Below are 24,655 nucleotides of genomic sequence, written 5' to 3' on the forward strand. Positions count from 1 at the left end.
AAAAGTTGATGTGTTATCGTAGTAGACCTCTATCATTTTGCAAATATATTTTCCCAACTGGTCAATTACCTTTAAATTCTGTCAAATTTATGGACTAATGCACCTTATAGAAACCTACTTTTTATCTGTTTGATTCTCAGACAGTCCTTTCCTATCACTGAAATAACCACTTACGTTACCTATGCCCTTTCATTCAGTTACTTTTTACTGTTTGGAACTTGTCTTGGATACACTGTAAAGCAGGTACCTATTTCCCCCCGAATTTCTAGTTAATTTACTAAATTTATATCTAGTAGTGTATGTGCTCTACAGTTTACATTTTTCTTCTCTGTATCTTTATTTCCGTACAATACACAGAGACACTAACACCTCGAGTGGGGTCACCCCAAGGGGCGGGAGGGCCAGGCTCACACGTGACTCACGCGGGTTTCTGGCCATGGGTGGCAGTGGTGAACACATGAGTGGGGCTCTGCGTCAGCCAAACGGGGCGACACCCAGGGTAACTCGAGGACCCAACACTAGACGCTGAGCCTACACACCTACTGTCCACGTCACAGCCGGACGCAGAGAAACACAGTATACCTTACAGAAGGTTCTGAATAGTCAGCAGTGAACCAAAGTGAAAAGTGAAAAGCTCCTTCGCTTCAAGTATGCTGGAGAAAAATATAGTAAAACTCCACTGTACCTTTCGCCAATTTCCTACTACACCTACTTTTGCTTAAGGGCCTGAGTCCGACTCTTCTGACGGTGGGAGGCTGTAGCAAAATCCACAAAAAATCCACAAACAGGGGCTCTGGGAGGGGAACTGTTTGCATCTGTACCAAAAAAAAAGAGCTTTTTGTGAAACTGAAATATTTCTTTCAAGCCAAGAAAATCTAGTAAAACAATTAGAAGTGTAACAACTGTGCTCAGCAGTCTTTACATGTGTAACATGAGAACACCGGTGCACACCCACGAGCACTTAAGGGGCTTGCTTCTGCTCGTCCCGTCTAGAACTGCCACGCAACAAGGCGAAACTGGCTGTGCATGTGCCTATCACACAGTTACGAGTTTTAGAAATACAGTAATACCTTGGTTTGCGAGCCTAATTCGTTCCAGAAACAAACTACTCGTATTGCAAGACATCGCTCATTTACCACATTAAAATGTATTAGAAATGTTTACTCATCTTGAGGAGCACTCGCAAACCACGTTACTCACAATCCAAGAATCCATACAAGACGCAGTCCTACAGTCTCAGCCCACTCTGCCCACCCCTGCTGAAGTTGATACTCCAGGAGGGGAATTGGGACATGAATATACAAAACAGCAAAAAAGCAGAAACAGATCCAGTTGCTGCTGGATCATCTACTGTGTCAAAGACGGGAAGCAAAAGCATCCACAGCTGCCATGTACACAGAAGTGGTCAGACGGACAGCCGGAGGGGCGACGGCCGAAAAGGCTCCCGTGTGAAGGACAGCTGCCCGCCACCGCGCCATGGGCAGGACCGTCCGGGCTCGCCTCTGTCCTGTGAGGGCGTCTGTGGCTTCCTGCACAGTTTCCCCACACGCTTGTTTGTGTCTATTTCCCTGGTGTCCCATTCCTTCTGGGCATGTGCTTGAACTCATCCAAGAGCAGGAACAGCACCCTCGTGCACTTGGGTCAAGTTCACGAGGCCAGTGAGACAGAGGGACGCGTCGAGCCCAGGCCGGGCAAGCTGGGCTCGAGCCCCGCTCTGCCCGCCACTTGCCCTGTGACTGTCCACGCCATCGTCTGTCACAACATGTACTAAAGGACTGTCACGAGGACAACGGCAGGACGTGTCCAGAAGACTTTTGCCAGCTGTAATACACCACAGAGACAGTAAGAGATCCTATTAAATACTGTTCCAGCTTTAAACATGAGGAAGCTGGACAGTGGTTCAAGTCATAGGACTGAGCCTCAAATTACGATGCCCACGCAGCACGGCCCACAAATGCCAGGTGTCAACACTCAGGCAGTGCTCACTGGCCAAGCAAACAGTGCACCTTTTTTTGCAGGTGCATGAATGCTTTAAAATCCCACGGCGGAGTCTAGTGCGCTGGGCAAGTCACTCATCCCAGGATCCCGGTGTCCTGACCAGGACAGGTGTGCAGCTCATGAGCCAATAGGTCCTCAGCCCAGGCGGCAGGGTGTGGCCTAGGAACAACACCGTGATGGTGGGCTGGGCACTCAGGACACAGACGAGGCGTCCATCGGCCTGCAGACAGTGGCGGCTGCACAGCCCTCACACTCACTCACGCTCCCATTCACACTCCACTCTGAAGCACTTTACACGCATCAGCCTGTTTCATCCTCCTCACAACAACCCCAAAGAACGCCTTCCCTTATTTTACAGAAAGGAAACCGAGGCAGAGGGGTTCAGTCACTGCCAAGGTCACGCAGTCACTAAGGGTTCAGGCACCACCGTGCCATCTCCTGCAGTAGGGACGGTCCCTCGGGTCAGCCAGGCTGGCTCCACGTGAAGGGCAGCCTCGAGGGCAGTTCTCACTGGATGACAATACACAACACACTGAGTCATTCTTTCAAATAAAAATGTAACAAAAAATAATGCCTCAATGGGGGTTGTAAAATTCTAATCCTGTAAATCAAGCTATAAAAGGCTGGAACGCTCAGCACACTGTAGGACATGAGTAATAAGGTCACTCAGAGATCTGCGAAGGAAACCAGGATGGTAAGAACAGAACCCGCACACCTGGGGGCAGCTCCATGACGCAAAGCCCCCGAGCACTGGGGACTCCTGCTGCCACCAGGACAGCCACCCGGCTTCAAACACCCGGTTTCGCTAAAAATTTAGAGAGCTCTGCATGTCAGCTCACTTCTGCTATGTCTGCAGCTTGCACAGCACAGGGCAGTGACCGCTCTCCCTCACGTCACTTGGGCTATAACATCGTGTTAACAACCAGTCATAATTAACCCTACTCATTACTAATTACTAGATAAAGTAACATATTATCCAGTAATAATTGTAATATTCTCCTATTTGGTGTACTGTGCTATTTTTAGCACTAATTTTTTTTATCGGAATGTCATAATTTTTCCCCTTTAAGGGATTTTAAAATATTTACCCCTTCTCTTCTTATAAGTAACTTTATCATAACCAGATGCCAAGAATTTCTGACCAAAACACATTTCAAATTTCATAAAGAAAATCGCTGGACACTCAAGGCTCCCTTAGAAGCAGGCCTGGTGGGCCACGTCCCCGACCTCTGCCACCTCACAAAGGTGCTCACCTGCCCACTCCTGTGAGGAAACTCCAGGACCGCGGCGGGGTCAGAAAGACAAGAGCACCTGCTGCAGGCGGGCAGGCTGACGGGACAGGGAGGGACAGGGCTGGGGACGCCGCCTGAGGGCTTCTGGCACAGGCGCAGCCGCCGGGCCAGTCTGCAACCCCTCTATGATCACTGTCCCTCCAGAGCCTCACTCAGCAGGGAGCGCTGTGACCGTCACAGGGTTAGATGGTGGTCTCTCGCAAGCAGGGACTCTAGAGTGTTCATGTACGTACCTGGCCCTGAGTCCCGCTCAAACTCCACACGTTCTTGCTTCTGAAGCAGCTTCGAGGACAGCTCGCCAATCCTGTCATTTTCTGCATTAATGGCTTTTTGAATTTCCTGTATCTCCCTTTTTCTGGCTAGAGGAAGTTCTTCAATTTTGTCTCTAGAGTCTGGCTCGTTGGTGCTATCATCATCATCTCCATCACAAACCTCAAAGTCGTCTTCATAGTCCTGCAAATAATAACAATGCTTTTGGAACCTTTAAGACAAACTGACTTGAAAGAACACTCACACGAAATCAGAGAGACATCGGCATGGCGATGGATGGAGAAGGCCCCTTCTCTCCCCTGACATTTACAAGTTCTCACGTATCATCCAGAAAAGGTCCCTCTGCTCAAAACACAGGCGCACCTGAGAGGTCCGCGTGCCAGCACCACTGAGGGTGGGGGCTCTGGAACGCACGTGGGGGGCGGAGACCGGGGAAGGGCAAAGACAGGTCCGCAGGGACAGCGCAACAGCGCCATGGCCCCAGCTAAGAGGGCAGCAGAGGGGGAGCCAGCCGGCCGGCAGAGCAGGGTGAGTGGGGCGGGAGCAGCGTGGCCGCCAAGAACCCGGCTCCCCGCCCCGCCTTGTGGCGGAGCCGGGATCAGCAGCAACGGAGACGCGTCTAAGGCCTCCTGGCTGCAGCACAGGGGCCAGCGGCAAGAGCCGGGCTCGCGACCCCCCACCACACCCCACCACCTCCCCCCACCATGGAGGTGGTGCCCCAAAGCCGAGGCAAGCGGACTCAGTGAGGCCACCCACCGCGCTAGTCACCCAGGACCACAGGGACATCCCCCACCGACCCGGAGGGGCAAGCCCAGCAGGTAAGAGGAAACCACGCCCGCTCTCTAGCGCCATCTGCTGAAAACAAAGGCCTGCTGAGGTCAAGGTCAAACGGATGCCTAAACCAGAAAACAGCCCACACCTCCAATCCCCCGGCCTGGAACAGTCCATCACATACGGTGAGCCAAGACAGCTAGGATGATGACACGTCTACAGAAACCAAACGCAAAGCCATTGAGACTGTGACTTAAATGACACACAATCCAAGACAGCAGTCATAAGGAAAACTCAGCGAGACGCCAGAAAACTCAGGCCTTTCGGTGAGCTCAGGAGTAACACCAAGGAACAAAAGGAGTAACTTACAAAGAGACTGAAATATACTTAAGCCAAGAAAAATTTTAACCTTTATACATACTTCAAAATCAGCCGTATATTCATCAGCTCCAACGTTTTCTAAATCAGTGTCTTCCTTTTCAATTTCCTAGAAGTAAAAATCAAACATATAAAAAAATTCAATTATAAATTTGAATCTTGCAAACAGATTGGGAAAATACATGGTTTCTGAGACTGATTTGAATTTGTTAACTTAAAAGTGTAAGTATTTATAAAACTAACATAACCTAACTTCAAACTCTTTAAGAGTTTACTAATTTATACGTATGAACAAAAAGAACAGTTAAGAACATATCCTTTTTGAGAAACTTCTGTGATTCGGATGGCCAAAGGAAAAAAAAGTATTACACAAATAAATCCCAAGCTTGCGGCATCGCCCCTATTTCGTCGGCTTCCCTTGAACATACCCCCACGTGTGCACTGCCAAGGACAGACACACACGTCAGTCACGTCACAGGCTCCAATGACTGAAACACCAACGACGGGCTCTCAGGGGAGGAGGCTCAGTCAGCAAGGCCCGTCCTTGGCGTCCAGGGGAACACAGGCTGCTCAAACCCTGGCCTGCCCTCAGACTCCGAGCGTGCTTGGCCTATCACCTAACCACTCCAAGCCTGAATTTCATCACCTGCTACCTGGGGCTGAACAGCGGGGACCTGCCAAGTCCTGCAGCGGGAGGTGTGCTCAGTCGAAGGTCTGCGGAGGCCGCACAGAACACCCTAAGGCCATCTGCCAGGACAACCAAGAGGACATTCCAGGCTAAGCTTTCCAGACTAAGAGGGTGTCAGCAATGAAATCTGTGTCTAGAAAACTCATGTTTTTTCCCAAGAGCTGCTCCTCCTCTTCCCCATCGTTGCTCTCCAACGTCCTGCTCAAGGCCATCCTGCACTTCCTGTCGCACAGGCCCCACGCCCCACCGGGAGCGACTTCCGGCATCCCTCCAGGCCGCTCTCCTCCCCAGCCCAGCACCCACCATTCCTGCTGGTCCCGTCCTGTTCACAGGCAGCCTTTCAAGAAACATGACCACACCACACATGCTTTCAAAGCTCCCGGCAGCCTACAGCAGACGGCCCAATATACCACACACTGGCCCGAGGGGCTCAAGGGAGAACAGCAGCCGGTAAACAGGGCCTCTGACACCTGCAGGCAGACAGACGTGGGGCTGGTGAGCAGCTGCAAGAATCCAGGTGAGGGCCGGCTGAGTAGCTCAGTTGGTTAAGAGCTCGCTCAAGAGTTTGAGCTCTGAGCAACAGTGGTTCGAGTCAGCCCGAGCTGAGCAGCCGTGAGCTGCCAACAGGTGGCGGGATGGCTCAGCTAAAAAAAAAAAAAAAAAGAATCCAGGTGAACAAAGGGGACCTGGGCTTGCGGCAAGGAGGAAACGCTCTGGGTTTTCGGGGTAAGATCTGAGTAGATGTCAGAGCCATCGAGCAACACGGGGGCAGAGGTAGAGCGGAATAGGGGAGGGCGGGACATGGCACATCAGCAAGAGGCTGGGCGCCTCAGCCACGCCCGCCCCACTGAGTGACTGCTGAGCCTCCCCCACTGAGTGACTGCTGAGCCTAGACACTACCGGAGGACCAGGGTCAGGCCAGCGGCCAAATGCTCCTCACAGGTGCACACTCAGTGCCACGCCGAGGGCCAGGGCTGACTGGGGGCGTTACTTTGAGCAAATACTTTATAGGAAAAGCTGCCCCATGAAAAGGTCCTGTCAGCATGTGATCGTGTAAAGTCACAGGGAAGGTCACATGCATCTATCACACAGACAGTCTCATCTGCTCTCCTGTGACCCCGACTGCCACGTGCTACTTCTCGCCCTCTCAGCAAGCATGTCTGTGCCCAAAGTGCACGTTCTGCCCAGCGGGACAGGCTGGCCCCCCGCTGGGCACGGTGACAAGCCGGTGCCCTCACAAGAGCTCAGCGCCCTTTCCCCGCGGCTCCAAGCACAGCCTTGTCGGCCTCCCCGTCGGTGCACAGACTCCTCAGTGACCAGAAGCCCTCTCTTCCACAGCCACAGAACCACCGCTGTGCTCTCTGGTCGGGCACACCTTTCTAAAAGTTCTGTTACCCGGAACGTTCCTCGCCGACAGTGGCCCAACTCACGTCTTTCATGACGTCTGTATTCAAGTTCTTCGATTCTGCCCGAACTTCTCCCACTCCGATGCACAGAAGGTGAGAAGGCCAGCTGCTCCCTCAGCCTGCCCGTCCCCTGAAGCTCTGCCATGCGGAGGGGAGGAGGACCCCACGCCCAGCAAGCCAGTCACCTCCTTCCTGCCCTGTGACCCAGACTGCCTCCCACACGACGACCACCCAAGTGTGAGCACACATCACATAACACCTCTTCCAGCCCTTCATTCCAACGCCCTGCTGTCCAAAGGAGATAGTTGCCCTAATGAAATGGTTCCATGAGCGCAGGGAAACACGAGAGAAAGCGAGTGTGGGCAGCACGCACCCCCTCACCTCAGTTTCTTCACGTCCTTGCCTCTGAGTCTGCGGCCACGCTGAGGAGACCTCGTCACGGCTGTGCTGGGAGACAGAGCAGAGCAGTGTCAGCCAGCAGGGGGTCTCCAGGGCACCCACACAGCCCACCCGCTCCTCCCACAGAGGTGCTGCCCTTGGCAGTTAGGGCCCAGGTCCCGGCTCTGAGCGGTACAAACAGGGTGGCCTAGGCTCTCTGTGCCTCGGTTTTCCCATCTTAGCAATGGGTACATCGTGGTACCTACTTTCTATGCCAGTGAGAGGAGTAGATAAAATGGCCCTGCACCAGCACAGGAGGCTGACGATGATCCCTGCTGTGGCCACTGCGGGAGGAAGGCCCAGCTCTTACATGTCACTGCCCCAAACTAGTCAGTGTATAAAACTGGGGACAGCACAGGATATTATCACAAAAAAATAGTTTTCCTTGTGCCCAGAAAAGTATCCTGGGGTGCTGGAGGCTCTCCAGGCATCTACTATGGAAGAGCTAACCCAGGCAGCCCCAGATGGCACTACACAACACGAGCCCTAGGGACAGTCACCGCCAGCTGCCTGGTGTCTTCACTGTCACTCTGCTCCTTAGGGGCAAATGGACACCTATTTTGTTCCTTTGGTGAAAAAAAGAATGTAAAACGTCTCATTGGGCATTTCTTTTATTGATTACATGTTCAAAGGACAATATTTAAGAAATAATTGGATTATATAATGTTATTAAATTGATTTTGTTTCTTTTTCAGTTTTTTAATGTGACTGCTAGAAAATCTAAAATTACAAATGTGGCTCACGTTATAATTCTAGTGAACAATGCTAACTGAGAGCTTACAAAAATCTTGGATGATATAAGGAAAATGTTTAAAAAAAAACTATGTATTTTGTCCAATAACTCCACTTCAAGAAATTTATCCACAGAAAGTATGCGAAATCTGTGTCATTAGAAATAGAGGAACTCCCACAACAAGCTGGGAAACACAGTATATGTGTCAAACAGAAAAAAGGCATAGAAAAACCAAACATATTTCAATAGTGTAAGAAAATAGATTACATGGAAGGAAATGTGTGTCAGGCTAACGTTTTTCCTTCGGTGTGGCTGTGGCCAGATAATAAGTAAATGAATAAAACATGCCCACATCAAAACAACGCATGCTGTGTGACCTCATTTTATGTAAAACTATGTGTTTGTGGCTATGGGTGTAAAATAAAGAGATAAATAAAAATATGTATGGGTTTCAGATAACCATCAAAGGAGCAAAAAAAGTATTCTTTAGAAATAACAGAAGCCAAAATCTGCTGGCCACATTATCTATAGTAACAAAACAAAAGCCTAGGAGAATGGTTTGATGATAATTATCACACCACAGTATACCATTTGGTAGTTATTAAACAGTCATTATGGAAAATGGTCAGGGCTGGCAATGCTGACACACTCGCTGCAAAGAGCAACAGGCGTGGGTCTCGGTACACGCGTGCACACACACACGGAATCAGAACACGACACAATTCCGTGAGGGGCACTGTGTGTGTGTGTGAGTATGAACAAGTGTTTGGGAGCATGGCCCAGTGAGGGCGTCTGGCCTGGGCCTCTATGTGGGGAGATTTTTAATACTAACGCAGTGTCTTTACTGAGCAGAGGTCTGCTCAGACGTCCCATTTCTTCTTGAGGCCGTTTCAACAATTCATGACTTCCAGGAATTTGTCCCTTCGTCTGAGCTGTCTACTTGGTTAGCATGAAGTGCTGTGGTGCCATTAGTGAAAGGGGGTGCTCGAGTCTCCTTCACTACGGGGTTTTCTATGCTCCCTTTAATTCTGTTGGGTTCTGCTTCTCGTATTTTGGGGCTCTTTTGTTAGGGATGTATTTGTTTCTCGGTATGGCACCTTCCTGCCGAGTTCATCACTTCATCATTGCAACACATCCCTCTGCCTCTCGCTACACTTCTTGTCTCAGTCAATGACACTCTGTCAATGTCTGACACTAGGACAGCCAGTCAGGCTGTTACAGTTGCAGTTTGATGGTTTAACGGGTCCATTTATTTACTTTCCATCTGTTTGAGTCTTTTAATCTAAAGTGTGTCTCTTACATGCCTCCCGGAATCACCACTCAAATAGACCACCTGCAAACAAGGTCTGTCTCAGGCTCCGCTTTCGAGGGGAGACACACACGAGGTGACGGCGAACCGCACCGCAAAGGAAAGTCAATGTCAAGTGCCTCACCTTCCTTCTCGAGTCTTTTTCTTTCCCATTATTCCTTACTAAGCTCTCCGCATGCCTAGAAAGCAAATATGATCAAAAGCAAAATTAGTTTTCAATGAACACTGCAAAAATAAACAATACAGTAAATGATGTATAATTCGTTTTCATTTACTGGCTAGAACTAGACGCAACAAGAAAAATTCAATTTAAGGCGTTCTCTAAGAACTGCTACAGGTAACCACCAACCGAAGGACGCATATTCCTTACTGGCTGCCAGCCCCATCTGTCCTTGAGCTTCCACCTCGGTTCCGGTGTTCACCGTTCTGTCAAGCAAAAACATTCGTCGCCATTAATCAGCGCATCTAATGAAGCAACCGTAATGAGTCAACTCTCTACAACACGCGTGGACTCAAAACCTAGCAGCAGCAGCAGCAACGCTACAGGCATCTCTTAAAATAACTGCTTTTACTGTTATTTATGTTAGTTAACTAACATAAGGAAGATGAATGAAGGTATACACTAAGGGGTGATTACATATTACCTCAGAAATAAAAGAAATTCACAGTCATCAATTTCAGATTATTTTCAGATAAATATGACTAGTTCCTTAGTCTTAAAACTATAAACTTTCAAACACACAGAATGTGGCTATTTCACAGATATATGTACCTACAGAAAAAAAAATTAAACAATCTGCTGTTAATTAAGTGGGTTTTTAATAATAAAAACTCCTAAGTTGTGTAAACAGGCACGGCTGAGTGAGCGCTGGCAGGAAGTGGGCATGGGGGGGATGAGACCAGGCCCGCCCCCTCACGGGCCCTGGGAGGAGCGCCTGCCCAGCAGGAAAGGCTGCAGACCTAGGATTCACCCCGAAGCCCAGGGCAGAGGAATGCAGCTTAGCTTACCACCAGGAAAGGTCAGTCTGGAGGGTGACACACGTACCAAAAGCCCTAAAAGGAGCCCAAAATATTCACTTTCTTTGACCTACAAATCCTACTTCTAGGAAACGACTCCTTGAGAATGATCAAAGACATGTATTAAGATTTTCACTGTGTCCCTCACAAAATAACTTATAATACTGAAAACATACCAGTGACCTGAGTATTCACTATCAGGCTACTTATTAAGTAAATGAGGTTATGAGCACACGGCAGGACACCAGATGGCCATTACAATGCAATTCCCAGAATAAAAAGAAATAAATAGCTTGTTTCCAATTTTGCACTTTACGAAGTTCATTTACGGACGGCAAAAGGGACTGCAGGCACATGCACATGTGACGTGAACGGATTACCTGAGTCTGGAATCAAAAGTAATTTTTAAAATTCTTCCTGCATTTAAAAATCATTTAAAATTAATCAGAAAAAAAGTATAATTACATGTTTAACAGAAAGAATGGTCTGGCATCAGTCTATAAAACAGACTGGAGGGACGGCCGAGTGGCACATTGGTTAAGAGTTGGCTTGGAACGCCAGCTCTAAACAGCAGGGTCCCGGTTCGGATCCCACATGAGGGCCAGTGACACTGCGCCCTCTACAGCTAAGATGGTGAACAACAGCTCGACCTGGAGCTGGGCTGCCGTGAGTTACTGTGAGCAGTCAGCAGCCGGCAGCCAGCATGAGCTGCCAAGAGCCGCCGTGAGTGGCTGTCCAGTGGCTGGCGACCCATCTGCCTCACCCGGGAAGAGCGCAATGATCATACCAACATGGGCCAGTGAAGCGACGTCCTCCACAACTAGACTGAAGCACAAAAGGACAGCAACTTGTCTGTTCCCCTCCCCCCAATTCCCCAGCGCTGTTCCCATCCCCCAATTCCCCAATAAAATCTTTAAAATAAAATTTAAAAAAAAAGACTGGAATGGAAAAAGAATGAGATCTGGAGTGCTGGGTAGGAAACAGTTATGATTTAGTGGCTATCTGGATATGAAGGAGAAAAGGCATCCAAGTTAATTACGAGAATCAAACCTAAAAGGGAAAGAAACTGTACACTGGAGGGGCCTTGACCCCAGAGGTGCTGGCTGGACAGGCTGCAGGCAGCAAGGTGACTTGTCCAGCAAGGCCTGGTGATCACACAGTCCTGCCTGTCATCTCTACTCTGAGGACACTGCGGAGGCAGCGACACAGCATCTGGCAGAGCTGGAGCCTGAGCTCAGCACCTGGTTTCCCAGCCGTGTGGGAGGGTTTGGAGGGGCCTGGACTGAAAACAACATCAGGGAGATGCAACACATCGCTTCTCCGGGGTCAGGACGCACACTCAGCAGAGGCGGGGTCACCACCGGTACTTCTGACAAAGTTCTCTGGTCAGTGCCTTCAGGAGATACTGCTACTCTGTGTGCCATGCTGCGTCATCCCCTCTATCTAACCGAAAGCTGGAGGGCACATACAATGCGAGACACACACACCAAAATGACAGGGAGGCGAGCATTAACCAAGGACAGCAGCCCTGGGAGCTGTCCCGCCTGATGCTAAGTGCCCACTGACATCAATCACCACGGCCACTAAGCAGCTAGCACAGCACTGAGCTGGAACGTGTACTCTGAGGGCCTGAAAGTCAATGCAAAGGACAATGTCACTTCCATGATGCTCACTGCCCACTCCTGACACAGCACTATGGACTCATTCGTTTATTTCCTTATCCAACAAAATATATGCACCATGAAAATAGAGTCTGTCCTTCAAAGCTCTGTTCTCAGCACCTACAACAGTGGCTCATACAGTGGCACTCAGTAAATATGAAACAGCTATCTGAAAAAGGCAGCTTGTCAGCCGTCAGAAGAACCTTTCCTGGGGCAGAAGTGTGCACATGTTACTAAGGCGCGTTTGTGTGAAGGACGTGCCCCCGCGGTGGTGGACAGGCACCAGCCACAGCCCCACCCTGCAGGAGGGAGTGCCACCAAGAGGCAGGAGGACCAAGTCACAGTCACATCAGAGTCTGGAAAACCAGTACAGCAAAAAGCTACACAGGAAAAAAGGGCACTAACACGAGGGCGGGAACACCAAACAGACACAGAGACTCCAACCACGTGCTTGGGAGGAAAAGCAGACCCTTCGCAATCAGCAGACTTTTTGAGTATGTTCTGTTTTGTTTTGTTTTCAAACTTCTACCAATTCTGGTCGAAACGTTTTGCTAAATGATTCACTTTTAAAAAAAGTCAGCTTCCTCTTTAGTGTTAAATTGGAACGTTTTATGGCAGACTCCTATGTCTGTGATAAAAGCACATCCCTCTATAATCAGATTCGGCTCACCTACGCACTGATCACGTGACCAAGACCAAATCATGTTGTTTACCAAGGTGCCGACTTTCAGGCCCCAAGAGTTACCCCTCCACCACCACACTTAAGACAGACCGCCTCCAGGAGTGCGGCCCTCGGCACAGCTAACAGGCAACAAGCATCCGAAACAAAATAGTACCTTGAGCTCCCTTTTCTTATGCTCTTCTTTCGACGATCTCTCTTTCTTATCCAGGCTCCTTCGGTGCCTCTTGTCATCAAAGTGAAAGCTCTCTTTATGTCGCTTTTCTTTGTGTCTTTCTTCCCCTTCCTTGTCAGAGAACGAACTACTTTTTTCTTTTGAATAATTCTCTCTTTTTTCCCTTGTGCTGATTTTTTCTCGATGTTTCTTTTCTCGGTCTGGTTCTTTCTGCTTCCTGTGCCGCCTTTCACCTTCTTCTTTATAAAGCCAATACTTAAGAGGATTGTCTTGACTGTCACCATACTGCAACTGTGAAGCGACATTGAAAAATACGTAAGCATGTGACACACGGAATGCAGCTTTTATATGTTATGACAACAGCGAGGAGAGCTGCAAACCTTCTCCTGCCGCCCAGTCCTCTCTCCTGCTGGGGTGCCATCCTATTAATAAAAACTACTCTGATCACGTGCTTCTGGAAAGGGCACTGCTCCACCGGGAGACGCTGCTAGCCACCCAGTCCTAAGGACCACGGCAACAGTGCAGCCACTGCCCTCACCTGATTAGGACAACATCCCCATTCCTCAGCGCGGCAAACAGGGCCCCACCCAGGCCGGCCCCTCCTCTCCACTCCAGCCTCATCCTTGTCATTCTTGTCACCCTCTCCCCAACTCCTACGCATCCTGAGCTCCACCAACACGCAAGCCGCTCCTGTGACACCAGTGTGACGTCCATGGCTGGGCACCGTGTACCTCCTCCCCCTTGGCGGTTCACACGCCAGCCCTCACCCACAGGGAGAGTCTTAAATCTGGCATCATCGTTTTGTCACATCTGTACCCAAGCTGCTGTGCTCAGTAACAACAGGTGACACCGTCACAGTGACAAGATGACCTGCAGTGCAGGTGGTCAGAACAGACTCGCCACTCCAGAGTGCCATCAGCAGCCTCACAGAACCCCAAAACCATACTGTCCTCTGCTCTCGTCCGGTCGGTGACCCCTGGACGCCCCTCTACAGCACAGGGTTCGCATGTCACAGCCCCTCCCTGTCTCAGCGCCCCATGCTTTACCCCCATGCCTCCTGTGCCCTGCCCGACCCCCTACTCTGCTTATCTCCCCAAGAAAAAATACTGACAAGCCCCTGAAGCCCGTTAACAGAGTAAACTCCTGGATTAAAGATTTCAGTGTTAAGAAATTCTAAGGCCCCAGAACAAAATACAGAACATGGGCATGGAGAAGGGGCTTCTGAGCATGACATCAACAGAAAGACGGACAGACAGGACTGCTTCATAATTTGAACCTTACTTAGAACAGGGAGATTCCACAAGTAAAACTCAAACCAACCAGGAAGCAGCAACCTCAATGACTAGCAGAGCCAACCTTCAAAGTACTCTGAAGTAACTACGAGTCCCTGAGACAGGACGCAAACACACATGACCGGGACTGACGGCAGCACAGCCAATGCCCACAAAATGCTCCCAGCGCCCCTCCTTTGGAATCACGTCAGCAAAGAGCAGCAGCTGCAACGATGGCCAGGGTGCCCCCGATGACACACATAAGAACAGCTCTGTGCAGTGGCTCTGACCCAGCCAGGCCACCTCCACAGCCAGTCGTGAGGAAATAATCAGGAGTAAATGCGGCAAGTTCATCCCCCCGCAGTGGGCTTTACAATCAAAGAACTTAGGAGCAACCAAAGTGTCCAAAAAACCCATGGCATCCATGTCACTGAACGGATTGACATAACATTACAGAGAAATTAACTTGGACAAACACTCAAAATGTATTCAGCATAAATGGATTACAGAACAGGAAAATCTAACTTAAGAAAAAAAGCTTACTGTACATACACATGCACACACACACGTGCGCAAATACACAGCCGTCCCTCAGTATCTGGGGATAGTGCCAGGGCCTCCAGATACGCGAGTCCCCACACAGTGCCCTCCGGGTGACAGGTGCCCACCCATGCGATGGGAGAGCTGGGTAAACAGCTGCTGACCTGTCCCGTGTATGGTTTCTACCTAAACATTACTCTGAGTGGGGACTCATTTTTATTTTCTTCTCCTAATTTGTTTGTATTTTCTAAATTTTCAAGAATAACTGACTATTACTGTTAGAATGAGACACACTTGCCAGTGAGAGGAGGCGTTCCTGATGGCACACGGGGAACTGTCTCAGGCCTTGAATTCTATTACAACACTTTCCAGCAAGGCCCCTGCCAATAACGTGTCATCTGCTTTGCAGTATTAGGGGCCGTAGTGTGCATACCTTTCTTTCTCGGTATCTTCTTTCTCTCTCTTCATCTCCTCTTTCACAGTCTTCATCTTTCCTTTCCCTGCCTTCGGTTCTTGCTTTACTTACTACCAAAAGAAAACAAAACATAATTGTAACATTCCCAAACTTTAGCACATCAAAAGGTCTTCTACCACCTTGCTGTACTCTTTACTGTACACACTGAGTTACGAATTATACAGTAACACATATGAACACATATTCTCCAATTAGAACACGTTCTGCAATCCTAAGATTGGAAAGTTCTAAAATCTAAACCAAAACTAGAATACAGCCGATCATAACGGCATCAGTCTGAAACATGTTTCAGCAACAAAGCTCTACAAAGTTGTTGCTCCTTACAGTCACGAAATGAGTTTTAAAAATATCAAAATGAGACAACCGTGAAAAGCACACACGACAACGGGTGTGTAACCAAATGCAAAGCTAAAGCCAGCATGAAAAGCAGGAGAGAACGAGTGGGGGGCGGCCCCCTCAGCCTGGCCAGCGGCACATGGAGCCCCTGGGCGACGGCGGCGCAGACCCCGCAGGGACACGCACCTGCCCGCCTGCTGCGCCCCTGCCCCGCCCCGCCCAGCAGGTCGCGGTGTGCGCCTGCCCGGGGCTGCTCCTTGCATGCTCGGCGGTCTCCGTCCTTCTCTCTGTCTTTGCCTCGAATATGAAGCTTGTCTGCATCCTGTTCTCGGGACTTGTCACGAAGCCTCTCTCTGTCCCGATCCCTGGCGTCCCGCCTCCTCTCCCGTAGCTTTTCGCGGTCTCTCTCCCCGCGAGCACTCTCCCTGCTGGGGTGGCCGTCCCTCTCAGCCACCCTCTCTCTGCACTTGGGGTCCAGGTCGGGGTCCCTGTGCTTCTGCGCTGGGGGCTCAGGAAGGACCATTTCGGGCTCCTTATGCAGCTTCTTTCCTCTGGGCTTCTTTTCTTCCTTGGGACTTCCTGACTGTGCAGCCTGCAAGAGAAAGAAATGGGTTTCTAGACCTGACAGTCACCCTCACTGAGGGACCTTAAAACACTGGCTCCCACCCCAGCAAGGAGGGCCCGGACCATGTCTCTAAAGCGACAGCAGGTGGGGCCACACTTAGCATTCCTACTACTGGCGACGGGCACCCGCTTACAAGACATTCACGTTCGCTGTCAGGTCAAATCCAAAATACCACATGGATTAGAAAGGGAAAGAAAGGAGGTCTGAAGCTGTGTCACAAAGTCCCAGAAACACTAACCACCAGGTCCCCTCAAAGAACAAGGACCTTCATTAGAAAGCTTTCAGTTCTCCATCTCAACCCCCAAACTTCCCTCCGAACCCACACACAAACCACATAAACATGCATGAACACACACAGAGACGCACATGCAAAAAACATGGCAAAGACCAGACATATGCACATATAAACACACACACGAGCGCCATGCCAAGACGGTACTAGGCCAAGCCCTGAACCACAGCAGGAATCCGACTGAGCTGGTGACATGCTGGCTGGGCCAGGAAATCCTATCCCAGGACAGCCCCAGAGCTACTGACCACATGGGTTTACCTCTGAGTCAAAAACGCCTCTGAAATGAGCTGCGTGGAAGCGAAACTGGGCAATGCTGAGAACCAGGTAAAACTGTCCAAGAAAACCACCCAGGGTCCAACTGGAGCCCAGCTCACTCCTTTAAAATACATTACCCAAAGGTGTCTTCTGAGGTCATCTGCTTTCCAAGTGTCATCTTTGGTTCTTCTCTGAAAAGAAAAGTATATAGTTAGAATTTTCAAAGTTTAAAATACCAATTTTGTAAGCTCTAATAGGCTGCTTTTTCGTTAGGCCATTTTTGCCAATGGCAATAGGCCGTGATATGCAAGAAATTACTGTCTATCTACCGGAATAAAAGGTAATAAGAATGCAGACTTTAAAAGATTACTCACTATTCTAAAATTACCTATAAATGATTATAGAATGTGTTCCTTTGGCTAGTTCATAACGTAAACGGACATGTTGCTTCAAGGCTCAGGCTAAGCGTAGGTCACACACACTCCTCACCTCTCCAATGTCTACCTGTGGCCTGTCAGCGCCCAGTCCTTTGCTCCTCAGGAAACTTAACTTTAATTAACTAACGGGACTAACGGAACCCCTGACCTCCGACCTCTGACCTTGGCGCGTCACGGATGGGAGTCCGGCCCGGACCCGGGGCCACTCTGCGACCAGACACTGGTGGAACTGGACCACTTAACCAAGTTCCGAAAACTTCCCGCTGAGTCCGCCCCGCACCCGGAACGACGCGCAAGCCGTGTGCACCCACCTTTCCGGGCTCCATCGCTACTCGGAGGCCCGGGAGGCGGCGCTGCGCTCCGCGCACCAAGCCCGACCCGGGGAGACACCCCGCGACCGTGCAGCTTTGGCCGGGCCGGCGTCGCCGACTCCTAGCAACAGGCAGGCGAGAGCAGCGGAGGACCGAAAGACTGTAGTCCCGACATGCCCCGCGGCAGCCGCCAGCGCGCCTGCGCGTTCCCGACTCCTAGCAACCCACAGGCATGAGCAGCCGAGGGCCGAGCGATCGTTGGACCGGCATGCCCCGCGGCTGGCCCAGCGCGCCTGCGCGTTCCCGAGTCCTAGCAACCGACAGGCTCGAGCGGTGGAGGGCCGAGCGATCGCTAGTCCAGCATGTTCCATGGCCGCCCCCAGGGCGCCTGCGTGTCTGACTCCTAGCAACTGACAGCCACGAGCCGCAGAGGGCGGAGCGATCGTTGGTCTGGCATGCCCCACGGCAGTCCCCACCGCGCCTGCGTTTCTCTCCTAGCAACCGGCAGATGTGAACAGCGGAGAGCCGAGCGATCGCTGGCCCAGCAACTCCCCCGGCCCTACCCAGAGAGCTCGGGCGTTCTCGATCCTAGCAACCGTCAGGAGCGAGCAGCGGAGGACCGAGCGATCGCTGGCCCGGCGTGTCCCGCGGTCGCCCCCAAAGCGCCTGCGTGTCTGACTCCTAGCAACAGGCAGGCGCGAGCAGTAGGGGCGGGGCCTGCGGGCGCAGCCTGGCCGCTTCGCCGCCTCACCCCTGTCGTCCCCACAGCGCCTGCTTGGCCCCTGCAGGAGGAGCAGGACCTGCGGTGGTGACACAGCCGCCGCCGAGCCTCGTTTGTCTTGAAGGTTCAGACAGATCACTAACGAACACGGGTCTTCCCTCTAAGCACCCCGAAAGCGCGCCCAGGCCACGCGACTGGCCCACACTCTTCGGGGCGCGCGGGGCCCCGTCGCCGCAGGGCTCAGATCGCAGGTCTTACCGGGAGCCGGGCGCCGACACGCGCCGTGACGTCACGTCTGCCCCCCCCCCGGAGGACGCGTGCACCTCCCCGTCACGCCCAATTTAATATACGTGCATCCGTGCTTCCTTAGTTAATAGAAGCTTTCCTCTGTATTTAAAGACGTGTATAAACTATGACATGAAATTTAAATAAAGACCCAAAACAGTGCTTTACTACTAAGTAAACCAACAGCTTGCCCATCGGCCTTGGCTGCGTGTGGGTCCCTCGTGGAAAGACGAGCCTCACGCCCCAGGACCGGCGGAGAGGAGCCTGACCCTGCCTGTCCCCGGGAGCGTGGCGGCCGCAGCCGTGTGACTCAGGCCCGCGCCTGGAATGAAGCGCCCGGTTGGGAGTAACTTCGAGAAACAGATTAAGTGGATGAAAATGGCCGGACACCTTTTCCACTTAGAGGCGTGATGACGGCCACAACTTAGAAAGCGCACATTTTCATTAAGAGGGTCCTAGATGTCTTGTATTCATTGTCTTGAATGGTCAAAGCCACACCTCAGGGCAGGTGATGCGTTGGAGTGAGGGACATGTGTGACAGTGACTCCTTTTTTAAGTGGGTCACTTTAGCCTCTAGCTTCTGCAACGAGCACACAAATACGTGTTTTTTCACTGTGTGGTGACAGACTTGGGAGAACAGACTCTACCCATACAATGTAAAAATCTTCAGAATTACGAGTCACTGTATAATGCATAATGGGGACTTAAGTGTATCGTCTGACATGACATCTCAAAGAATTGTAATTATTTACATTACTTGAAAAGCACAACTGTTGCATATGCTCGACTCATAACTAATTATTTAAGCCGCGGGAGTGTGTGTTTTTAAGGAGTATTGAGTTTACGTGCTACTTTCTTCCAGTTAATCACCCACAACCTTCCACAGAGGAGGATGTAAGATCCTAAACCTCAGAGAGGTGGTCCGACTTGCTCTCATTGTTTTCAAACTACATTGTAATCGTCTGTTTTCCTGCTGCTGCTTCAGTCTCAGGAGTTGAATACAAGTCGTTCAAAACAAATCCCAGTAATTGCTGGGGGCTGGCCAGTGTTGGCCCTGAGGCTGGACCCCTGGGCGGGCGGCTCTGGGCTGTTTTCATGGACGAGGAGACCACCTGCCGACCAGCTGTATCCGCCCCACTTTCCTTACTAAACCTTTAGAAAATCATTTTCTTTTCATCTTCCAAAGAACACTTTTCTGTATAAAAGATGCCCCAGATGCTTTGTAACGTCTACGTGCGAGAAGTGCCTCTCTAAGTGCCACGTGGTCGTCACCGTGGTCTCCGCTGAGTTGTGTCCCAGTTTCCCAAGAATAAAGAAGGTAATTTGTAAAATTGCAGTAGGTCCTGCATTCGTGTGGGGCTCAGCTGTAAAGTAGGACTGAAAAAAATGCTTCTGTGAGGAAGAGTGGCCGCTGCCCCTCAGGATTGTGGGTGAGGGGCCACCCAGCCTTGGCGAGCAGGGCACCTGCCCAGCATACCTCATGAATGCCCAGAGCCACATGTCCACTTCTGGGGATTTATCCTGTGGGGACACCTGGGCCACCGCAAAGCACTCGTGAAACAACTCGAACATTCATCCCCCGGGGACGGATGCGGCATCACGCAGCCGTCACAAGGAAGGCACATCTGTGCACAGGCAAGACACACACACTGTGTCTTAACTAAGAAAGCACGTTGCAGAACCTCCCTACAACGCCACCTAATTTCCATGGAGGAGAAGGAGGGAGGGAGAGGTTTGCACGGACAGGAAAACAGGGACACAGTCAGTCACTCATATTTACCCCCAGAGGGGACGGGCCAGACGGAAGGTGGCGCTCAGAGCCTTTCCACTGTCTAGGCTCCGTTTGCCTGTCATAGTGGAGTTTTAGAGCTCCTCTGTGTCATCTCTGTAGCCTGAAAAACGCCCTTTACAAACCTGCCATCCTGGGTGAGAAAGGAACGTGCACGCTACGCGCGTGAACTGCAGGGGGCGCTCACCCACCGCGTCCCACCAAGGTCTGTGTCCCGCCCCGGTGTCTGCAATGTTTCCTGCTCCAGCGCGGCTGACACAGTGCTGCTCCCGGGTGGCGGCTGTGTGCCAGCCTTCCCTCCTTTCTTCCCTCGGGCTTCGGTCAGGAGAATCGACAGAGGCTGGTCCACCGCTCACCTCTAAGTTTGTCCTCCTGACGATCTGATTTTCCGCAGGGCGCTGTATTCCTCTGGAAACAAAGCACTCTGTAGAGCATGGAGTTTACTAGAAATAGATTTTATCTGCCGGTGGGATAAATGGGGCTAAGGGTTAGCTGCAAGACACACACACACACACACAGGCGTGCACACATGACCACACATGCACACGTACACATACAGATGTGCGTGCACAATATACAGATGTGCACACACGACTGCTCAGCCTGCCCCCTTAGCAGGTTCTCAGGTTCTGTGGAGCTGGGGTGGCCGTGTGCAGGGCCCCCACCCCAGAGCTGCTGGGAGAGCTGGGGCCACCCCTGACCTGCTGCTCCAATAAGGATGTCCTGTGGGGACATAGGTGACTTTGGGGCGGGGTGGCTGTTTCACACAGTCAAGGAGGCGCGGGGTGCCACCCTCCCCTCTCCTGCCCCCATGCCAGTGCTGCTTCAGCTGTGGGGAGAGTCCCCAGGATGTGGCAGTGCTCGTTACAAAGTGTGAGTCTGTTCCATTTGAGATCCTCAGGCCTCAGGATTGGCTGCTCAGTGATTGGCTGCGCAGCTTGCAGGTGTGAAATCAGACTTTATTGGTATTTACACATTTATGATGATGTCTTACAGCAACCCGAGGACTCTCATCACCCGCTTGTGCTCACTGTCCAAACACCGATTTCCTAGCACTCCCTTCCCTTCCTGGGTAACGTGGCCCGTTCCTGGTGCTTTGGGCCTCCGTGGATGCCAGCTGAGGGAAGCCTCAGTGACCCCACTCGCATCCCATGCACATCTAACGCCCAAGCACAACCAATGGCCCCAGAGAGACGTGGTCTGGCTGTCCAGCTGGCCACATGGATCAGTTACAGCAGGACTTCTCAGTGGGGACCCCAGTTCCATGTTCTGGACACAGTCACTGTGCAACCCCACACCATCCCAGTCATTGTCACTGTGCCCAGGGAGAACCAGCACTGGACCCAGACATAGGCAGAGCGCCTGTCGGTGCTGCGGGCCCTGCACACGGAAGGGGCTTACTGTCCTTGCCCCTCAGCTGTCCCAGACCCACCTCCCAAGTCTGCAAACATCACGGCACCAGAAGCCAGGGCTGCGGTTTGCCAATATTGGACAGATGCGCTCAGTACAATTTATACTTTGTTAAAATAATTCTACATTTAAACAGAAATAACGTTAAGACTATTTTCTTTCAAAAGAGAATAGGTTTCTGTTCCCACCAGATAAAATGCCTTCGTGTTGCCCTGGTGACGGGGCGCCTGCAAACCTAAACACAACACACCTGCTGGGCCCTGTCCAGCCACCCGCTGAGTGACAGATGTGAGGGGAGACACACTGCTCCCTGCTGCTGTCACCTGATGCTCTTCTGGGCACTTTTTCTTGGGCCAGGCCAGCTATTGTGGTGGGGAAACAGGGAGGGGGAGCCCGGAGAGAGGCAGCGGTGTGAGGGCGGCCAGGAGGGGAGGGTCCGCTGGGGTTTGCAGGAGCCATTTCGGGTTAGTCTTAAGTGGGCTTCTAGGCACATGTCCTTCAGACCGGGGGGGGGGCTGTCCCTCGAGGAGCCAGGTGGGGGCAGTGACGTGGGTCACTTAGAGGACAAGCAGCTTCTCCTGTCAGGAGGGGCCCAGCTCCCCCCCAGAACAGGCATCAGACTTAGAATCCCCTCGGAGGCTGGACCCGCGTCTGGGCCACTCATGTAGGTGTCTCCTATTCTCCTGGAAAACGGGTCCGTCTACACAGCCAAACGTTATGAACAAAATTACCTAAATGCCAGAGGTTAACAATGATTACACTGAAGTCGGTCAGTTACAAGGGAACCCCGGTTCCACAGATAGGAGAAGCAAAGTCCCGCTGTCCTGAGTTGCCCAGATTTACCCCAGGGCACTCCTGAGTGGTGCCCCTCGGTTGGCTCCCGATGTCCAGTGGGCTCCTGGGGTCAGGATATGGTGAGGGCGGGGGTGGGGGGCACCCTAGATGACCGAGGTCTCCGTCTGCAGGAAGGACAGGGTGCGGGAGCCGCGGTGAGAGTGCAGGGCGCTCTCCGAGCCGTTCCTGGAGATGGACAGGCTGTGGCCGGAGGGCTGACTCGGGCACCGGCTTTGCCACTTCCGTCTGAGCTCAGTCTGCACCTGGGGGCGAGGGCAGTGGGGTCAGGAGGCTGATGGGGCCTGGAGAAGATGCCCGAGTGAGCTGTTTCCTCCTCCTGTCCTTTGTGGGTGTTGGGGTGGGGACATCCCTCCACGTCCCATCGGATAGACAGGAGTGGGCTTGGGCAGGGGAAGAGGAAAGGAGGCTCGGACAAGGGGCCAAGGACAGTGTTCCGACCATGGGGACCTATGGCTGTGAGCTGCTTGTTTCAAGAGCTTCAGTCCAAGGACAGTGGCTGACACACCCAGAGCCCAAGACAGGTGAGATTTTCAGAGGAGGTCTCCCGTGGACACAAGGGAGCCTGGCATGGACAGTCGGCTCCCTCTCTCCCATCCATCCCACCCAAGTACTGAGTCCCCACCTAACACCAGCAGTAAGTGACAGGGTCTCACCCAGGAAGTCACCAGGAATGTCACTGTCCAGTCTCCTACTCTCTAAGCTGCACTGGGGCACCTGGTAGCTGTAGGTGGGCCTGGGTGTGCGTCCCCCCATGGCCACCACCCTCTGCTCTGCTAGCTGAGGGACGTGTGAGTACAGAAGGGGCCACAGCAGCAGCAAGCCGGGGCCAGGCGGGTTAAAGAGCAGGAGCCTGTGACATTCCTGGTGACTTCCTGGGCGAGTCCCTGTCACTCCTGCTGGTGTTGGGTGGGGCTGACGGGAGGGAGGGAACCTGAGCAGCATGTGTGAGAGCCGGGCTCAGCGAGGCGTGGGCCATGCAGACTTGGAAAGGCCACCGCAGCTCCGATGAGACGATGGCACATGGGAGACGGGTGACATTCAGAGGGCAGGCCACAGAGGGCCACACTCAAGGGTCCTGACACACCAGTGACAGCAGCTTAAGGAGAGGGTTCCGTTGGTGCAACGGCCCCTCCCACTCTGGGACTCACGTCATGGGTCAGGGAGTAAGAGGGTGACAGATCCAGAAGCAGGGTCCCTGCGGACCACCCTGGGGAGCCTCCTTGAGTGGGACATAGCTGGGAGGGTAGCAGGAGGGCCCCAGAGGTGCCAGAAGACTGAGTGTGGCTGTTGGGCGAACACCTGCTGGGGGTGGGTCTGACCCCACAGAATACGGGGCTCTCGGTCCCCATTGGGGGGCATTCCAGGGAATCCCCCACAAACCGCACATCTGTGCTTGGTTCCCGAGGCGCGACAAGGACTTACTTCACTGTTCAGAAAGCAGTAGAAAACGGCCACCACCAGGCCCTGCAGGCGAGAAAGGGTCGTCAGAGGCCGTCAGAGGCCACTCACCCCGTGGAGGACAGCCATCCCCTCCCACACATACCTGGAAGGATCCGCCACACAGCTCAAACAGGATCCGGTACTTGGAGGAGACGCCGATGGGAAGCACGGCAAACACCATGTAGTGGACGCCGAACAGCGGGATGAGCAGCAGGGTGGACTTGGTCAGCCTCCTGCCCCGGGGAGGACACTGAGTGACCGCAGTGTCACACACGAGCTACTGACCGCAGGAGTGCCGCTGGCTCCTGGGTCTCTGATCTCCACCCTTGCTTCCTCCCTGCTCTGGGTTTCCAGGCCATGTGACGGCAGCGGGGACGGCTCAGGGCCTGATCGAAACACATACTCACTTATACTGTGACTGGTCATTGCCTCCGACTTCTGGGGACGTCAGCTTCTGCAGTAAAATTCGTATAATACTAATGAAAAGGACAAAGTTGACCTGCACAAAGAGAGACAAAACATTTGTTTGTGATCCCCTGCAAGGGAGCAGGGGGTGGCGGCTGGGCCGGCTCCTCCTCCCAGGGACGGGGCTCTGGCACCACAGTTACAGGAGGCCAGGACCTGCCAGCCTGGCTCTGCCCCAGGTCAGAGCCGGACATTGTGTGCCAGCTGCATCACGTATCTTAGGGCCCTGGGCTGTGGCAGTGAGTCAATTAACTTTGAGGCAGGAAATGGACAAATGGAAATCCACCTCAGCCCTAACATGGTCTACTTGGTCAGCCTGACTGTGACATCCCC

General features: G+C 52.2%; 2 protein-coding genes across 7 annotated transcripts in view; both read right to left on the reverse strand.

The window, feature by feature from the left end:
• DYNC2I1 (dynein 2 intermediate chain 1) overlaps nucleotides 1-18,302 on the reverse strand; it is a 37,124-nt gene extending 18,822 nt beyond the window's left edge. The window contains exons 1-11 of one of the 4 annotated variants that reach the window (XM_019659113.1): nucleotides 18,109-18,302; nucleotides 16,747-16,800; nucleotides 15,624-16,029; nucleotides 15,060-15,151; nucleotides 12,798-13,106; nucleotides 9,654-9,709; nucleotides 9,408-9,462; nucleotides 7,185-7,250; nucleotides 4,753-4,818; nucleotides 3,524-3,743; nucleotides 713-815 (exon numbers count right to left, since the gene is read on the reverse strand). In XM_019659113.1, coding sequence (XP_019514658.1) covers nucleotides 713-815; nucleotides 3,524-3,743; nucleotides 4,753-4,818; nucleotides 7,185-7,250; nucleotides 9,408-9,462; nucleotides 9,654-9,709; nucleotides 12,798-13,106; nucleotides 15,060-15,151; nucleotides 15,624-15,960 — 1,304 coding nt within the window. In that variant the 5' untranslated portion in view covers nucleotides 15,961-16,029; nucleotides 16,747-16,800; nucleotides 18,109-18,302. The other 3 variants (XM_019659110.1, XM_019659112.1, XM_019659111.1) reach the window with 3 other exon arrangements.
• A 2,794-nt stretch (nucleotides 18,303-21,096) lies between these two features.
• VIPR2 (vasoactive intestinal peptide receptor 2) overlaps nucleotides 21,097-24,655 on the reverse strand; it is a 28,870-nt gene continuing 25,311 nt past the window's right edge. For 2 of the 3 annotated variants that reach the window (XM_019659120.1, XM_019659123.1), the window contains 4 exons: nucleotides 24,265-24,356; nucleotides 23,961-24,090; nucleotides 23,840-23,881; nucleotides 21,097-22,659 (listed from right to left, as the gene is read on the reverse strand). In XM_019659120.1, the coding sequence (XP_019514665.1) occupies nucleotides 22,501-22,659; nucleotides 23,840-23,881; nucleotides 23,961-24,090; nucleotides 24,265-24,356 (423 nt within the window). In that variant the 3' untranslated portion in view covers nucleotides 21,097-22,500. The remainder of the gene's footprint in view (nucleotides 22,660-23,839; nucleotides 23,882-23,960; nucleotides 24,091-24,264; nucleotides 24,357-24,655) is intronic. The other variant, XM_019659122.1, reaches the window with a different exon arrangement.

Source organism: Hipposideros armiger, unplaced genomic scaffold (genome assembly GCF_001890085.2).
Source record: "Hipposideros armiger isolate ML-2016 unplaced genomic scaffold, ASM189008v1 scaffold_295, whole genome shotgun sequence".
NCBI classification, from domain to species: domain Eukaryota; kingdom Metazoa; phylum Chordata; class Mammalia; order Chiroptera; family Hipposideridae; genus Hipposideros; species Hipposideros armiger.